The 20,179-nt window shown below is 39.9% G+C and overlaps 1 protein-coding gene across 1 annotated transcript in view; it reads right to left on the bottom strand.

The window, feature by feature from the left end:
* The window catches only part of LOC126248904 (exportin-4-like), a 239,542-nt gene that overhangs the window by 192,445 nt on the left and 26,918 nt on the right, over window positions 1-20,179 (bottom strand). Inside the window, exon 3 of the mRNA XM_049950379.1 lies at window positions 13,016-13,188. Coding sequence (XP_049806336.1) covers window positions 13,016-13,188 — 173 coding nt within the window. The remainder of the gene's footprint in view (window positions 1-13,015; window positions 13,189-20,179) is intronic.

The following is a 20,179-nucleotide window of genomic DNA, read 5'->3' as shown; positions in this document are numbered from 1 at the left end:
GAATGGCAATATCACTAATTGCTACATTTATATTGCTTTTATGAGCATCTTGCGCTTATATACAGTTGCTTACCTTGCCCCCAAGTTCCGTCTGTCTCTTATCCATGTTTTCCCCCAAGATCTTTCCCCACTGATTCAATTTTAGATTTTACTATTACAGCTTTGTCTGTAATTTTCCCCATATCCACTTGTACACATTTAAATTTATCATCAATTGCGTTTTCAAGGTTACCCATAATTTTTTTCAATTTTCCCTTTCATAGCGGAACCTATTTCAGTTCGCATTGTATCCATATCAGTCCGAATTGTATCCGTAACTGTCCAAATTGTACTGATATTATTTGCCATTGTATTATTTCCAAATCCCTGGATTTGCATTAGCTGAGACATCATATCTCCCCCATATTCATTCCCCTTGCCTGAATTCCTACTATTTGCACTTTTGCGCTCTGATTTCGGACTAACCGGCTCACTTCCGTTTTCCGAATTACACATACTAGGTGACTGTTTTATATTCGCAAGATCTATAAGTGGAGCTTGAACTTCAGAGTTAGACACTATCTCACTTTTTGCGCAGGCACTTATCTGATTTGAGATGGTTCCCTCTGCTGTGGTGATGCCATCAGTTTTAGTGGAAGTCAACACTGAAGACTGCCCAGGAGTACACGAAGACCCTGCCGTCGTACTGCTATTCCAACCATCTCCAATACCGCTGTCCATTAAACGCGCTAACCACGCCTGTTCCCTGCGCTCTACTTATTTAGACTCCGAGCCCCCATGAAAATAGCCTTTAATGTGATAGATTAGGACCTCTAACAATCGCATATGTTAGTTGTGAAAATCATTGCGTAATTTCACTATTTCCAGAAACCTACTTGCAGAAAAAAAACCGATCTCACAATGTGTTTTGCGAGAGGTTCACTCTACAGAAATTTCTACTCATTTTGCAAAAGTTTTTACACTTCGCATAGTATGCTGACTAACAGAGAGCAAAGTAATTACCACTTTGCATGACACAAATCCCGCATAAGACCTCAATTGTGGGCTTTCCAATAGAAAATGGGATGAGTGGCCCTCAACTATGTACCCTCAGACTCAGAGTTGAAATATTAAAAGTTCTGGCTGCTTTCATTGTCTAGGGGCTGGAATACGTAGTTGCCACATTACAAGCCAAATACTCCCGAGTCTACAGTATACAATACGAATATACACATGAATCTAATGGCCGAAGGTTCCTATCACTTGGCAATTGCGAATTTTGAATGTAACATAGAAATTTATAAATGAAAAATTGCAATTAAATAAAATCTGCAAGTACTATTTTTAACGACATTAAATGATAAGTACAATAGCAGAAGTACCTTTAAGAATGCCATTTATTACTGCAAAACACTTATTGGTGTTGATGGTCCAGCAATTAAATAAAATACAAGTTGAATAACAGGGAAACAATAGATTTCTATTTCACATAATTAGTTATGAACAACAACAACATAGCTCGTGAGATATTCACTTATAAAGGCATACTACGTCTTCACTGCAGAAGCCACGGAAATCTCAAAAGTGCCCAAGTCGGCACTACGAAATATTTCTATCTCCTGCGACCACGTGCAAAACTGCTCCACTCTCTTTCCTGAGACCATATGTTGCTGCTTCCCGTGCAACACTCTTGTGTCCAGCACTTCCATCCAGTCTCCCCATTAACGAGCACTGTAATTGGCTAGAACACTCCCGCCATGTCTTCAAGCCAATGCACACTCATAAACATATTGAAACACATACAAAATACTGGATTTACATTTAAATATCTTGAAATTAAATAAATATTCCAACGGCTGGACCATAAACATGCTTTAACACACATTATTAAATACATACAAAAATCAAATAAACTCATATCAAAGGAATAGAAACAAAAGGTACGCCAGTAGCCTAATGTCTCTGTGCTTTCTAAAACACAGTAAATATTTAACCAATTTCTTCATGAATAGTATACATCAGATATAAACAAAGACATAGACAAATAAATATATTTATAAGCATGCTGCTACCATTTTTTTGTGTAACTGTGGAGTACTTATGGCTTGCGATCAATAGTAATCGCCCACTCATGTACTATTCATGTTACATGCTTGTAATTCATACCAATTTAGGTTTACACTAATAGTTTTTCTAAAGACACATCAATTGACAAATTCAGATGAACCGTTTAGATTTTGGAAATTCGTTGCTGGGTGTTTCTTGTATAATTTACAGTCGGATACTAATCTTTAAACTAATAAACATATTGAAAATCTGATTACACCATCAGAATCATCATGCAAATAATGGTAATGTACATGTTTCTTTTTAAGGTATCATTATTCCTCTGGCTACTATTAATTTCTACATGAACTGTGAAATGTCTACTATTATGGTTTCACAAAGTCCGCCATCTTTGGCACTCCCTGCATACACATATCCTTCATCGACACAAAGCACAGTCCTCGACATTGCATCAACACGGAATTCCCAGCCACTCGGTCGGCCTGGGCCATGTGCTGGGGCTACCTCTCTTGCACCGGCCGATGCTCGGCACCATGCAGCCGCTGCCCGCCGAACGGCCGTGCGGCCACGCTAACTCCAAACTTAGAATATTTTCAGGGCACCACAACTCACCCGTTACTTCACAGACATCAACTTGTAATGGCCACTCACAGACAGCAGGTGGCAGCACAGCAGTGGAGGATATATACAGCAAGTCGGGGGCATGCAGAAAACAGTGCAGCTGTTGTCATAATGTGGAAACAGATTGATGTATCTGACATCCAAAAGAGCACGATCGATGGGTCTTAGGCCAAGGGTAGAACCATTTCTGAAATGGCCAAGTTTGTAAACTGTTCACGTGTCACTGTGGTTAAAGTACACCATGGATGGCAAAATGCCATTATCCAAAACATGCACAGAGGCAACTGTGGTGCACCACAAGCCATAGATATCAGTGGTGAACAATGGCTGCAGAAGCATAGAGGTGATTAGACATGCAACTGTTGAACAACTGACTGCCCAGATGAACCAAGGGGCATGTCTCCTCAAAGACTATTCAGCGAACATTGCTGCGTGTTGGCATCTGCAGACGGTGTTTGGTTGATGTACCCATTCTGGCTGCCGTTCATCAATGACAAAGGCAGGAATTTGCATACCAATACCACAACTGGATGTACACTGAGAGGTGACAAACGGACTTTTTAGATAAACCATATTTTATGCTTCATCAGACAGTTGGCCATTGGCACATAGGTGTGAAATGTCTGAAAGCAAAGGGTTCAGGCCAAAGAATCGAGTGTTATGATCTGGGGAATGTTTTCATGGCATCCCCTGAGTGATCCTGATAATTGAGGAAGGCAAAATGGATCAATAAAAGAATGTATCCATCCTTGGGAACCATGTCCCCCCTTCATTCAGTTTGGTTTTCATTGGTATGCTGGAAAATACTAGTAGGACAATGCAACGTGTCACACAGCTCACAGTGTACGTGTGTGGTTCAAAGAACACCAGAATGAGCCTACTATAATCCCCCGGCCACTAAACTCCTAAATTAAAACCCAATCAACAATCCATGGGACCAGCTAAACTGGGCTGTACATGCCATGGACCCTCAACTGAGAAACCTAGTGCAGCTGGCCACGATACCGGAGACGCCATGGCTCCACATCCCCGTTGGTACCTTCCAGAACCTAAATGATTCTGTTCCTGCATGTCTCACAGCGGTCAGCACAACAGAAAGTGGTTGTTCATACTTTTGACAGGTGGTCGCAATAATGCAACTGGACAGTGTATATCAATAATAGAAACATCAATATGCTACAACAGCAGCAAATGAAGGAAAAAATGAAATGATCGTATGGAATTTATTGGTCAGGATATCCCCTTCGGGGTTCAGCCGCTGTATTGCAAGTCTTTTTAAATGACATCAGTTCGGCGACTTGCGTGTCAATGATAATGAAAATGATGATGAAGGACACACAACACCCAGTCCCCTGCTGGGAATCTAACCCGGGCCCCTTGCGTGGTAGGTGGTAACACTACCACTGCGCTATGGAGGTAGACTTTCAAATGAGGAGAGGGCCATCCATACAATGCTATTGGTGCACATCTGACACCACATAGAATCAGCTTGTCACCACTACAAATGCTCTGTTGTTTAGACATATTTATTAATATCTGTTTCAGTACAAAATCATAAAATTCTTGTACACATTAACTACAGAGATGCCCAGACAGAATCTTTCTCTGTATTCCAGAAATGTCAATATGTGGTCAAAGCATTATGTAAAGAAATAGTGCAAGTAATTCACATTTTGTGGCTAACATCTTGTCACTGACGCTGCCACCAACCTGACAACCACACATGTTGCAAGAGAAACCACAGTAAACATGGTATTCTTTATGTTCTAAACATTATTTTAGATGAACCTTGAAAAGAAATTTCCTGAAGCATTCACATCAGTTGCAATGTTCCACAAAAACAAACAGATGTAAGTCTTGCAGACCTGTAAGTATTCCAGTTTCATGGACAAGAGCGTACCATAGGTACAAAAGGATTGAGAGGAGGGTGTTGACTACTGCAAAAAAGACATTTAATGACAAAATATTATACGATGTAGCAAGTAAATGCAAAGTACTCAGAGTTGTCATTTAGCAGCAACCAGGGAGAGAGAAACAAAAGCATAACAACATACAGATTAGACAAGGGGGTGGGGGGGGGAGAATAAAGAAATAAATTATCCTCACCAGCTACCATTTGTGTGAACAATCATTGTTCAGGTATTGCTGAGGAACTATAACAAAAATTCCCAAAAACATTTTCATCATCCATAGTTAATTATGCACAAAGTAAAGTTATATTGTTACATCAAAATGCATTTAAATCATAAAAGACCCCTTAATAAACATAGTACCCAAGTTATCTGAATCAATAAACTTTCCCAAGTATGTAAAACTGGTGAGAGTTGTGACTGCTAAAGATAAGTACTACAGAAGACAAAGAAAACTACAGGTCCATTTGCTTGTTGTCGTCATTCTCAAAAAATAATAGATTAAGTTACAAAAGATAGATTAATGAATTACTTGAAGACATACAACTTTCTAAGAGAATCACAGTTTGGGTTCCAAAGTGGCAGAAGTACAGAATCAGCCATAATAGAATTCACAGAAATGGTACCTGATGCCCATGACAAGGGAGAGTGTGTCTCAGGCACATTCTTAAATCATTCTAAGGCTTTTTTAATAATTTTGACCAAAAGATTCTACTAAATAAGTTAGAATCATTAGAAATAGTAAGTGTACCTAATGACTGGTTCTGATCATACCTACTAGATATGAAGCAAAGAGTAGAGTTAGCACAAACCTCAAGTAAGGCTCAGCTTTTAATAAAATACTTACCAGAATCACAATGTATTAACACAGGAGTTTCTCACAGTAGCATATTACCACTAAAACTGTTTCTGACATACCTCGACAACTTTCCCAATAGTGTTAGTCATGAGGGGGAAAATTTCTCTCTGCTAATGACAGCAATATTTTTATTTATCGAGATAATTCTTAGTTACATTTTTAAGAAGTATAAATTTAAGGAAAGAATATTCATGACTCTATACAATGCGAGTTTACATTTGCCGAGAGAACAAAAACACTTCTTGCTCAGGAATTAAATGAAATCTTTCAAGAAGTTTACAACTGGCCAATATGTAATAAAGTTACATTGAAAATCAAGAAAATAAGTACCATGAAATTTGGTTTGAAGATGTCAAAATGACACTCTTAAATTAAATATAGATGGTACCTATATACACAGAGTAACAAACATAACATTTCTAAGGATGAATATTGATTCTCAATTGAAGTGGCAAGAACACTCAACCAACTTGCAAACATAATATTCTCAGAACAAAATTTTCAGTCCGCAGTGGAGTGTGCACTGATATGAAACTTCCCGACAGATTAAAACTGTGTACTAGACAGACTCAAACTCGGAACCTTTGCCTTTCACAGGCAACTGCTCAACCAACTGAGTTACTGAAGTACGACTTACAACCCATTCTCATAGATTTACTTCCACCAGTACCTTGTCTATTACCTTCCAAACTTCACAGAAATTCTCCTGTGAAACTTGCAGGATTAGCGCTACTGGAAGAAAGGATATTGTGGAGACATGCTTAGCCACAGCCTGGAGGATGTCTCCAACACTTCTCCTAAGTTTTGAAAATAGGAGACGAGGTACTGGAAAAAATAAAGCTGTGAGGATGGGTGATGAATCGTGCTTGGACAGCTCAATTTGTAGAGCACTTGCACATGAAAGTCCTGAGTTCGAGTCTCAGTCCAGCACACAGTTTTCACCTGCCAGGAAGTTTCATATCAGTGCACACTCCATAGCAGTGTTACCATTTTACTCTGGAAAAACATCCCCCAAGCTGTGGCTACACCATGTGCCCACAACATCCTTTCTTCCAGAAGTGCTAGCCCTGTAAGTTTCCCAGGAAAAAATGGTTCAAATGGCTCTGAGCACTATGGGACTTAACATCTGAGGTCATCAGTCTCCGAAAACTTAGAACTACTTAAACCTAACTAACCTAAGAACATCACACACATCCATGCCCGAGGCAGGATTCGAACTTGCGACCGTAGCGGTTGCACGGTTCCAGACTGAAGCGCCTAGAACCGCTCGGCCACACCGACCGGCCTTCACAGGAGAACTTCTGTGAAGTTATGAATGTAGGAAACAAGGTACAGGAGGAAATAAAGCTGTGAGGACAGATCGTGAATTGTGCTTGGGTAGCTCAGTTGGTAGAGCACTTGCCCACAAAATGCAAAGGTCCCATGTTCGAGTCTCGGTCTGGCATACAGTTTTAATCTGCCAGGAAGTTTCAAAACAATGTTATTAGAGTCTTTTCAACATCTGTCACAAAACAACCTGTGTCTTTTAGTTACACACTATTCATAGATATAATACATTCTTATCTATAGACTACTTTATTGGGGAACAAATGCACAAAATATGAACACAGTTTTCAAACTACAGAAAAGGGTCATAAGAACAATAACCAAAAATAGTGATCAGCCTCGTTTTAAACACTTGTTTGAAACATTGAGGATTTTTAAATGTACCACAGGAGTACTTTTACCAATCAACTATCCACGTCAAAAATAACTTTGATAATTACTGCACAAACAGCTCTGTCCATGACCTTAAGACAAAGTCTAGATTGTACTTACATTTGCTATGAAAGGATAAATGTAAAACTGAAAACAGTATTTTCTACCAAAGGAAAATGTACAATGAATTGTTCATGGACATTACAAAGATAACAAACTTATTTAAAAAGGCAGTTAAAAAGTACCTGTTAAGCAATACATTCAATACAGTGAGGGATTAGTTATACAACACAAAGTAGTTGTTTGGTAAAAAATGAAATGTAAGATCAAATCTATGTAATGGATTGTGCTAACATCTTATCCTCTCTCTTAGCTCAACATCTCACTCGTTATAGAAGGATGCTGACTCAATTTTTCAGGCAATGGAATAGGAATTTGTGGTACACAAAGTGAAAACTGCACATCATAATAATGGCTGTGATGCCAGCTGGTACTCAGTATAGTGTTACATTATGAAATAATGGGTGTATGGTGTGTGCAGTATATGCAGTGATCACTACTGAGAAATGAATGAAAAGTGTAGCACTAGCTTTATAGAATATCAAAGTACTTCTTTGAAAGAATGTGTAATCAAAACAGTACTGTACACTAAGCCTAAACAGAATGAGGTTGTAAATGGCTGGCCTATTATTTGGAAGGATTGAAGCTCCAATAAGACTAAACAGAATGAGACTGCAAATGATTGGCCAATTACTCGGAAGGATGGAAGCTCCAATTTCCATCTGGGAATTCTGATTTAGGTTTTCTGTGATTTTCCTACATCACTTCAGGCAAATGTCAGGATATTTACTACTACAAGACCACAAACATACTTGTCAAACTGGATCTGTGTGTAAAATGTATGCATATGTATTCATTGGTCCTTAAGCTCTAATACCAGGAAATATCTAATACCCTTGTAAAACTGACACATGGCTTAATAAAACTACAACTCCTGTATCATTTTCAAGGGAAGCCCTAATTCTTCACAAAGCTTTAAATCATATAGCATATTCCCTTAAATATCTAATAAAACAGACTGCATATCTTCAGCTAAGTTTAGAATTTCCACCTCACAGAAAATATGTTTTAATTAAAACATTGCCCAATAAAAGTCATATGCCACAAGCAACACATGCAGGTAGCTGCTCCCACCAAAGGACATAGCATGTGAGCTGCATGGTTTGCTAAAATATAAGTGATCTTCACCAACTTCAGTCACTCCAAGTCACATAAAGGTCTTCATGAGTGTCTAGATATTTGTTGTTGGTATGAAGCATATGCACAAATCAAAGTAAACGACTAAACAGCCACAAATATAAAATATGGCACTTTATACGACTATTGTAAAAATGTATACCTGAACACACTTTTTTCTTTTTGTGTTTCATCTAAGATACCACTGAACCTCCTAAGTAGCAAGTGCAATGATCTGTTTCAGTTCCAGCCAGCAGCATTTATTAGTTCCAGACAAGAGGTTTATCACTGCTCTAATTCCAAGGTCACTTCATCATTTGAAGATTTTCAATAAAGATGAATATTGTGGAACACAAATGTTTTTTGGATGAATAAGACCTTACATACCAGTTTCAATATGGGAAGTTTTCATCAGATGGCTAGTGGCAGTATATCAGTTCTGCACACTAGAAATGGGACTAGTTTTGTAAGCCAATGTGTCCCAACTCGATTGCCTCACAGTTTGCTGCATCTAGCATTATGAGATAAGATGGCTTCACTCAGGCACAAAGAGGCACTAAAAGCCACATCCACACCACATGAAAGCCTCATAGAAATGGAGAAAACAAGACCTGTTTGCATCCCAAGTTCTTTTGAGGCACTGAAAAGCATTCAGTGTAAGCAGGGTGTCACATTCAACAGCATTTAGAAGGTCTCACTTTCAATATCCTAGGGTCAACAGTTGTTGCAGTTTTCAATCCAATGTGAAGGTCAGTAGCCTTAATAGCATTATAACTTAAATTAAGGTACACATTCACAGTTCAATGAAATTGACTTTACGCCATGTACAGTAAAAATTGTGGCTCAGTGGTAATGCACCAAACAGAACCTGAAAGTCTCAGGTTCAATTACCGGTCAGTCTCGGAATTTTTATGTGTCACTTTTCACTTCTTTTGCCTCTGCCATTGTTTGCTAACATAAAAACTGTCAAGTTTCACTGGAGTTAGGAGCCCATGGTAAGCCACAGTACCACCCATAACTGGCTGAATAAGTCAGTTAAGAGATCGAAGGGAGTACTGGCATTACAATTCCCATAGGACCATGTCTAGTAAAGCATTGTGGTGTTTGAACCAACCTTTTGGTTGATGATGACTTTACTATTTTAGATGGTAAAAATGAAAATATACAGAGGTCCTCAAAAGCTAATATAAAACCAGTGCATTCTGCATCTCTCTTTTTTTCCCAGATGTCGGGTATGATAAAACAAGGATGGACAGACAGAAAGACAGACACAGGGGTACCAAATGGGAGGTTTTATACAGAAACCACTGCACTCAGCAGTCTCTACAGTGTTATGGCAGGCGTGGATGCTTCTCTAATGGTTTCAGACCTATTGAAAAAAGTTCCACTTGGAATCTGTCAGCACACAAAATCACATTTGCTGCTGAAGGAGTGGCCTAGAGGTAGGTGCTGGCCCCTATAATTTTGACTTTCTACCAAATGTCTTTTAGTGCCCATGCAATACAATGGAACTAAATTAGTCTTGTGTGATATTCAGTTCAACGCTATGTATTATCAGGGACTACAACACACTAAGTATAACCAGTACTCCAACACCAGCTGAGTAGCACTGCTGCATGGTGGTAGCATACAGGAAGTTTAGTATGTACTTGCATATGAGATGAGGGAAGTAGTGCAAGGAAGACATGACAAACTAATCTTAATGGATCTACCAAGTGTGTTGTTGCTGTTATCATCATCATCATCATCTGCATTAGAAACTGATATAAAGTCACGTAGGCACAGCACTGAAAAAAACCTGGTCCAATGCCTGTGGTTTCAGTTTCCATATGCCCAGTTGTCCTGTTTCCCACACTGGTCCACAGTACACTGTTTATCTAGTACCACAAGCAGCAACATTACTCAGTCACTGCTGGACAACAGTTCATTCTTTGTGTTTTATGTCATTAACACACATTGTTAAACCAAATATCACACTAGACAAGTGATGAACAAATGAAATAATTCAGGCATGGACACCTACAGAATGTTGTGTTGTCTGGCCACAGCTGTGTCCTATGTGAGGGACAGAAGCGAGTGACTTCTGGATATACGACACTCCAACGACAAGCAGCAACATCGGGCGAAAGCCTTGGGTGTCCTGCGTGCGCGCGACCATGTCGCGCTACAAGATAGCTGCTTAAGAGCCAACCAGCTGTTTCTATAAAAGAGCGTCCTTAACCTGTAGAACACTGCAGCTGGAGAGTAAGGCTACAGAATTAGGTTTACTTAAGAAAATATAGCGAAAAGGAATGCTGTGCATTTCTGTATGTTCTGTATACTAAGTTTTATGTATACTGTTTACACTGCATTGCTAAGTATATTTTTAAGGTCTTGCAAAGAACTTTGTCTTCATGCCTATCCCAGTATATCACACACGTTTAATTCCTAATAAATTACAATGAACCATGACATTTTACAGATATTTGATGCTGCGAACGTAATTCATGAGCAGTCAGTGTTAAGGCCAACTGTTTCAATTACTCTAAGTAGTCTGTAAAAGTAAAGCTTACAAAATTTTTGAAAAGAAAGTCAAATGTTTTGTGTAATAATTTGCCTAAAAGTATGAAATAAAAAATATTAGGGAAAGGTTTGGTGCACCTCATTTTCCGTTCATGATTCTCAGCATCATTCAAAGGCATGTAGAATGTTTCTCTGATCTACTTATTTCTTTTACACAAATCATTTCATAAAATATTTGACTGATTTCTTCCATTTGTGAATTTCAAGTTTTATTCAGAAAGCATGATATTACTGACTCCTCATTTGCGTTCCTAACGTACTTGATTCAAAGGAAGCCTTTTTGACATTTAAATACCACACCAATGTATCTTTTTATGTGCAAAATAGCTAGGTCTTGAACAGATGACATTTTTGACGCTTCATTTACAGCAGCTTTTCGTGAAATATTTCAATTTTTCCTCAGCTTATTAATTAAGATTTTGTTCATTACCCTGGTTACTTTCAAGCAGTTAAATATTTTCGTGCCAAACTAGACCTCATGCTGGTGCTTTGATACCCCGTTTACCTGTTTCTCTCCCTTTGTTTGGCTATGAAAATTTGGAAAAACCTCATGGTGTGAGTTATAGGGAGTCTTGTTTTCGCTCTGCTTACGTGTTTACAAAAACATATCAAGTGTTAATCACATGATAAAATGGTCCTTTCTGTGTTCTGTCATTTCCAAAATTCGTCATTTCGATATCTTGAACCTTTTATGAGACATGACGGTTTTTACAACCACTTGATTCCCGAAGCGGAGGAAAGGTTCGGATGCGCCACGAGCGACCCATCCGAGGATATAACAACCAATATCTCAAGAATGAAAAGAGATATCATTCCGTTCTCAACTTTAAATACAATTTAGATATATTGGTTACATTCCATACACAATAATGTATGGCCTTAAATGAACTATATGGAAAATCTACACAATGTGATTTTGTCTCTGCAGATTCTTAAAAATTTCGCGCAGCCATGTATTCAATTTCGTGCAGCACAGTAACTATGACGAATAATGAAAATCAAATCTGACCTTTATCATTTAAGGATATCAAACTATAGGTTGCGGAAGAATCACATTTTTTTCACCGAATAGTTTTCTTAAAATCAGATGTTAAGTAATTCACAGCTGCCGTCACGTCTGCTCCACTGTTTTGCCAAGAAGACACGTGGATGTTGCTCTGTGTCGTGCGTGCTGCAGCGACAAGATTCAAACACGTTTGAATTCAAATGTCGCCAGTTGCAGCGAGAGACAGGCAGTGACAGATGTCACTCACGTAGGACACTTCCGTAAGTACACCTGCGGTAGTGTTTTGTCACCTGAAGCTGTCGCGCACTGTTGCTCGCTTCTGTCGCTCATGTAGGACACAGCCTTAGACTAATTGTAAGTGAAAGAAAATTCTGAAAAAGGGAGACACTGATTCAATGTTAAAATGGAGTTGTTCCCGTGCTACACACTATGAGGCAAAATCTGGCGATAGAATTAGTGACTTAAATCAGTTGGAATTTGGTTTTAATATAATTTGCAACTATATTTGCAGTGCAAATTGAAAAGGCAGATCCTGAAATTCAGTTGTAGCCCACTGTCTTATTTGCAAATCTTCCACAACAATTTTCCTTTTGAACAGTTCCTGCACGTGTTTGAAATGGTTGTTAGAGTCTGCAGTATGTTCCGGATCACATACTCACATGAAAATGTCCCCCCCCCCCCCCCCCCCCGCCCAATACTGAAATTAACAAAAACAAAACCTAGTAGTGCAGTCTCAATGGTGTTGATCTGCCTTAAGCAAATAATCTGACGACCAGCACTCTAGCTAGTACATGAAAACAGTATTCTTTCCTGTAACAGTTACACAAGGGTTTGCTATTAGTGTTTTACATTCTAAATGAAAATATATCTCTGAAAACCAGTAAGTCACTGATTCACCTTTCTATTGGCAAATCACAACATTTACCCTTAGGTAATGTGCCCTTTTAATTTAGCTATGACTCATCTGACGCATTTCACCATTACTATTATAACACAAATAATGCAAATAATTTTACTGCAATCCACTTACAACAAACATATGTGGTGCATAAGCTAATTTCTTTAACATAGGCTTACCTGCAATAATTTGTGATGAACAAAAGGTGGCATCGTTTTATGTAGTGCATACTCCATCAAATAAGTTAATAATGTTTCCTTCTCTGCTTCAGGTAACAATACCCACTCTCTAATCAAAGCTTCTTTCAGCAAGTTTATTGCTTCAAATAAAACATGGTCCACTTTTGATGTTTCTGCAAAAGGTGAGGTTGAAAGCATGAGTTATATCTTGAAATTGAAGGATGCAGTAAAATGTAACATAATTAACTGCATATTAACTGACAATTGCCATCAACAGAAGTACAGGAAAAGTATAATTCAGCACATTCAGAAGAAAAAAGAAACTAATGCTACACTGTCAGTCAAGAAGTAGCTATGTATGTTCTTTAACAATCAATTCCTTAAATAATAGACAGCAGCATAGAAATACGAAAAAAAAAAAAGAATTTTTCTTGGCACATTATTGGTGAATTTTAGATAATGAAATTCACTCCAACGAAAATGAACAATAGGACAATAAAAAATGTAATTCCAAAACTCAGAAAACAATGAGAAAAAAAGTGTTAATTAGTGTTCCACAAAATGCAATGATTTTATGACATCATTGGCCAGGAGACCCTGTCTGGTGTTGTTCGGCTGCCTGGTTCAAGTCTTTCTATTTGACATCACTTTGGTGACTTGCACGTCAATGAAAATGAGATAAAATAAATAGGACAATACAGACACACAGTCCCAAAGTGAAGAAAATTTCAGACTTGGCTGAAAATTGAACCCAGGACTCAGCAAAAGAGAGGCAGTGATGCTAATCACTAGACCACACACTGTGGACTAGTGTTTAACCATAAAAAAGGAGAGACACCTGACTATACACAGGAATACAGCAATCCAGAAACCATAAAAAGAGAAAGAGAAAACTAACCAACAGTCTACTAACCTCACTGTGGATAGTTGGTCCCAAATCTAGCCACTGTCTTCCACGGACTACTCAAGCAGTGATTAATCACCAACGACTAAAGACAGCTGAGTCGCAATCATTTTCAAAAAAAGTTATGATGATGAATTCGAATGATTATCAACCTATACTTTATGTAATGTTTGTTTATTATTATTATTATTATTATTATTATTATTAGCTTCCATCACAAATACACACACATATCTGCACTTTAAGATGGCAACCATCAGTGTTGCCGTCATACTATTGCTTAGAAATGAATACACACAATGACATCTAATGATGTCAAACCAAAGTACCACCTTTTACTTCCGTCATTCTGCTAGCACCTGCTGAAACTACTGGAAAACTGCCCATCCTCAGCTGACACAGCTTCTATCAATATGGTGACCTTTGACATGTCCTATTGTGTCAACCAAGTAAGACATCAGAATTACACTGTGCCTTTGGAATCAAATTGCTATTTATACAGTTTAAATAACACTGAAGGCTAAATTCAAGCAAGATTCAGGGGGCCAAAACAGAATTAGAGGACTCTAATTGTTGCCCATTTATCTCGTCTGCAAATCACGTTTATAATGTGTTGACTGAACCAGGTTGACATCAGGATAAAAGGGCTAAAAACATGCAAAAATGAAAATCACTACAAAAATGCTAAAAATTTTCTTCGTAACTGGATATACACCCATCAATGCTGGATGTACCCTCATAGAGCGAGATGTGGAAACACGTAATGCACCCAGGAACATTTTCAATCATGACTGCTTTCGTGGTCCAGGCATTATGGCATGGGGAGGCATAACGTTGAATGGTTGTATTGATCTCCAAATCTTTCGAAATGGTACACTCACCAGTCTACATTATTGTGACACTGTGCCCCTTCCCAGTGTGTGTCTTTCAAGGGGTGCATTCAGCCCTGACTTCATTTTTATGGATGACAATGCACAACCACATTGAACAGCGCAGGTGGAGCAGCTCTCAGCCCGAGTGGGTATTCGGCAAATAGGCTGGTCTGCCCGTTCTCCAAATTTAAATCCCATCACGCACATATAGGATGCATTGGAAAGACATATCATAGCACATTTGCATGCACCAACGACCACCCAGCTCTTGTTAACAGTACTGGTGGAGGAATGGAATGCCCTACAACAAGAACTCCACACCAACTTTGCAGCTAGCATGAGAGTAAATTGCAGAGCATGCATTACCATCCATGGTGATCTTACACCCTATTAAGAACCATATACCACCTTTTGTAATGTCCGAGTGACAATCAGGAATTTGGGTGAGTTCAGTGTAATTATTGTGTTTGAATAAAAGTGTCATTTCTGTTCATCTCACTGTGTCTTTGTTTCAGTTACCTACTGTACTATACTATAGCAGTTCATTCTCAGTATGGTCCAAGTATCATCAAGCTATGTTACTTGGCAGTGACACATTGTGCGAAAGTTACTTTCATCCTTTTATCTTTTGAAAGTTATCAAAACATTTTACTGTCTTTTTAATTAATTAATTAATATTAATTAAAAATGTTTTTATAAGAAGCATGTTACATGTATTGAAGTATTTTCACCTAATACAATGACTGAGATAACTCAGTTCCTGAGAATTCTTTTTAAAGAAAGTGTCCAAATGTAAGCTGAGCAGTGCTCTTGTATCAGCCTTCATGAGATTAGTTCAGGCATCATATCACTGCACACAAGAGATGGTCCTGGCTTCCAATAAACGTTAATAACATTGGGCATAATTTCTAAAAAGGAAACCAAATGTGTAAACTTGTATCATATCACAAAAACTGATAAAAGTAAATATCAGTAAAAAGACTGATATGAAGAGAGATTTCATGTAGTTTTATTATAGCTGAAAGTGTTCTACGTTACAACAGAATAAACTTTTACTATGTGAAAATTTAAGTTATGATCCACAAAGTGTCTTCCATCAAAAGCAATTAAAGATAGATTGAATGTTTGCAATCAGTCTTATACTGACAAAAAGCAAAATGAATTAAACAGAATTATATCAAAATTTTTTTTTTTAATCGTTTGCCTCAAGCAATTTAATAAAACCTTAGAAAACCTGTGACTGGATAGCTCAATAAAGATCAGAAGTGTAACCATCTCAAGTAGAATTCCAGTGTCTTCAGTACTGCGCCATTTTTCTCAGCCATTCATTCATACGGGGGCAGTTCTCCCTTGAGAACTATTGCAACATGAAACTGGATTTGTGGAAGGTCAACACAAAGTGTGACATCTGGACTCCTTACACATATGCTAACATAGAGTAAATGTCTGATATAGGTACCAGCAGACTGTGATCTTTCAGTACACATTTGGCATTTGGAAAGGCATATAATACAAAATGGATCAATTTCATAACTACAAGTAACAAAGTGTGCTCCCTGCCGCCGTTGGATAAGCAGCTGCAGCAGCAAGTCGTATACTCCTAGCTCACTCATTTGTTACATAGTTTAATTCTTAACTTCTTTGCGTGTTTTTGGTACTTGCATTGTTTAATTCATAAATTTCGGGCGTATTATAGTGTTTGAGAGTTGTAGCATCGCGTTTTAGTACCTAAATAGTGTAAAATCGCATAGTCTCCTTCTGCCGCCGAGCAGTGTGTCAGCAGTGCGCAAGTAGCAGCATTACTGCATTTACTAGGCAATCTTGTATTTTAATAACCGTTTAAATTTTGTGTCGATTTGTTTACGCTCTCTGTAGATTAGTTCAGACGTTCTTTGCACAACAGTTTTTAGCATGGATAGGGACTGCAACTGCTGTGTTCGGATGCAGGCTGAGTTGGCATCCCTTCGCTCCCAGCTTCAGGCAGTGTTGGCTTCGGTCACACAGTTTGAGGCTGTTGCCAATGGGCATCACTGTGGGGGTCCGGATGAGGGTTTGTCGGGGACGGCCAGGTCGTCCCACACATCTCCCGAACGGACTAAGACTGTGGTTGCCCGGGATACTGCCCGCATTGAGGCTGACCCCTCACCTGTGGTAGAGTGGGAGGTCGTCTCAAGGTGTGGCAGGGGGGTGAAAGACATTCCGGAGGGCTGAACGGAAGGCCTCTCCAGTTTGTCTGACGAACCGGTTTCAGGCTCTGTCTCAGGCTGATACTGATCTTCGGCCTGACATGGCTGCTTATCCTGTTACAGAGATTGCCCCTCAGTCTGCAAGATCCAGGCGGTTGCAGAGGGTGGGCTTACTGGTAGTTGGGAGCTCCAACGTCAGGCGCGTAATGGGGCCCCATAGGGATATGGCAGCAAGAGAGGGGAAGAAAACCAATGTGCACTCCATGCGCATACCGGGGGGAGTCATTCCAGATGTGGAAAGTGTGGTGTCACCGCTAGACACCACACTTGCTAGGTGGTAGCTTTAAATCAGCCGCGGTCCATTAGTACATGTCGGACCCGCGTGTCGCCACTGTGTGATCGCAGACCGAGCGCCACCACACGGCAGGTCTAGAGAGACGTACTAGCACTCGCCCCCAGTTGTATGGACGAGATTGCTAGCGACTACACGTACGAAGCCTTTCTCTCATTTGCCGAGAGACAGTTAGAATAGCCTTCAGCTAAGTCCATGGCTACGACCTAGCAAGGCGCCATTAACCATATCTGGAGAGAGTCTCACTTGAATTATCAAGAGCGATGTACCGCAGAAGCGAATAAAAGTTAAGTATACGAGAAGCTCCGTTCTTTTCTTTATAGCATTCATAACGTATCCTGTTCCAGACTTCACGCCAGTCGGCGTGTGTGTACGCGTGCCTTCCAGTTACCCGTCACTGTGGACTGGCTGCCTTGTCAGTCCACTACAGAAAGGGTCCTTCCGGATGCCATGAAGGGTACAGGGTGCACCCATCTGCAGGTGGTCGCTCATGTCGGCACCAATGATGTGTGTCGCTATGGATCAGAGGAAATCCTCTCTGGCCTCCGGCGGCTATCTGATTTGGTGAAGACTGCCAGTCTCGCTAACGCGATGAAAGCAGAGCTTACCATCTGCAGCATCGTCGACAGGACTGACTGCGGACCTTTGGTAAAGAGCCGAGTGGAGGGTCTGAATCAGAGGCTGAGACGGTTCTGCGACCGTGTGGGCTGCAGATTCCTCGACTTGCGCCATAGGGTGGTGGGGTTTCGGGTTCCGCTGGATAGGTCAGGAGACCACTACACGCAACAAGCGGCTACACGGGTAGCAGGGGTTGTGTGGCGTGGGCTGGGTGGTTTTTTAGGTTAGATGGCCTCGGGCAAGTACAGAAATGGCAACAGCCTCAACAGGTGCGGGGCAAAGTCAGGACATGCGGGGACCAAGCAGCAATCGGTATTGTAATTGTAAACTGTCGAAGCTGCGTTGGTAAAGTACCGGAACTTCAAGCGCTGATAGAAAGCACCAAACCTGAAATCATTATAGGTACAGAAAGCTGGCTGAAGCCAGAGATAAATTCTGCCGAAATTTTTACAAAGGTACAGACACTGTTTAGAAAGGATAGATTGCATGCAACCGGTGGTGGAGTGTTCGTCGCTGTTAGTAGTAGTTTATCCTGTAGTGAAGTAGAAGTGGATAGTTCCTGTGAATTATTATGGGTGGAGGTTACACTCAACAACCGAGATAGGTTAATAATTGGCTCCTTTTACCGACCTCCCGACTCAGCAGCATCAGTGGCAGAACAACTAAGAGAAAATTTGGAATACATTTCACATAAATTTTCTCAGCATGTTATAGTCTTAGGTGGAGATTTCAATTTACCAGATATAGACTAGGACACTCAGATGTTTAGGACGGGTGGTAGGGACAGAGCATCGAGTGACATTATACTTAGTGCACTATCCGAAAATTACCTCGAGCAATTAAATAGAGAACCGACTCGTGGAGATAACATCTTGGACCTACTGATAACAAACAGACCCGAACTTTTCGACTCTGTATGTGTAGAACAGGGAATCAGTGATCATAAGGCCGTTGCAGCATCCCTGAATATGGCAGTTAATAGAAATACAAAAAAAGGAAGGAATGTTTATCTGTTTAGCAAGAGTAATAGAAGGCAGATTTCAGACTACCTAACAGATCAAAACGAAAATTTCTGTTCCGACACTGACAATGTTGAGTGTTTATGGAAAAAGTTCAAGGCAATCGTAAAATGCGTTTTAGACAGGTACGTGCCGAGTAAAACTGTGAGGGACGGGAAAAACCCACCGTGGTACAACAACAAAGTTAGGAAACTACTGAGAAAGCAAAGAGAGCTTCACTCCAAGTTTAAACGCAGCCAAAAACTCTCAGACAAACAGAAGCTAAGCGATGTCAAAGTTAGCGTAAGGAGGGCTATGCGAGAAGCGTTCAGTGAATTCTAAAGTAAAATTCTATGTACCAACTTGACAGAAAATCCTAGGAAGTTCTGGTCTTACATTAAATCAGTAAGTGGCTCGAAACAGCATATCCAGACACTCCGGGATGATGATGGCATTGAAACAGAGGATGACACGCGTAAAGCTGAAATACTAAACACCTTTTTCCAAAGCTGTTTCACAGAGGAAGACCGCATAGCAGTTCCTTCTCTAAATCCTCGCACAAACGAAAAAATGGCTGACATCGAAATAAGTGTCCAAGGAATAGAAAAGTAACTGGAATCACTCAACAGAGGAAAGTCCACTGGACCTGACGGGATACCAATTCGATTCTACACAGAGTACGCGAAAGAACTTGCCCCCCTTCTAACAGCCGTGTACCACAAGTCTCTAGAGGAACGGAGGGTTCCAAATGATTGGAAAAGAGAACAGGTAGTCCCAGTCTTCAAGAAGGGTCGTCGAGCAGATGCGCAAAACTATAGACATATATCTCTGACGTCGATCTGTTGTAGAATTTTAGAACATGTTTTTTGCTCGAGTATCATGTCGTTTTTGGAAACCCAGAATCTACTATGTAGGAATCAACATGGATTCCGGAAACAGCGATCGTGTGAGACCCAACTCGCTTTATTTGTTCGTGAAACCCAGAAAATATTAGATGCAGGCTACCAGGTAGATGCTATTTTTCTTGACTTCCGGAAGGCGTTCGATACAGTTCCGCACTGTCGCCTGATAAACAAAGTAAGAGCCTACGGAATATCAGACCAGCTGTGTGGCTGGACTGAAGAGTTTTTAGCAAACAGAACACAGCATGTTGTTATCAATGGAGAGACGTCTACAGACGTTAAAGTAACCTCTGGCATGCCACAGGGGAGTGTTATGGGACCATTGCTTTTCA

The sequence above is a fragment of the Schistocerca nitens genome, chromosome 3 (assembly GCF_023898315.1).
Source record: "Schistocerca nitens isolate TAMUIC-IGC-003100 chromosome 3, iqSchNite1.1, whole genome shotgun sequence".
Lineage (NCBI taxonomy): Eukaryota > Metazoa > Arthropoda > Insecta > Orthoptera > Acrididae > Schistocerca > Schistocerca nitens.
Note: the sequence above shows the minus strand (reverse complement) of the source record. Positions and strands in the feature narration are given on the sequence as shown.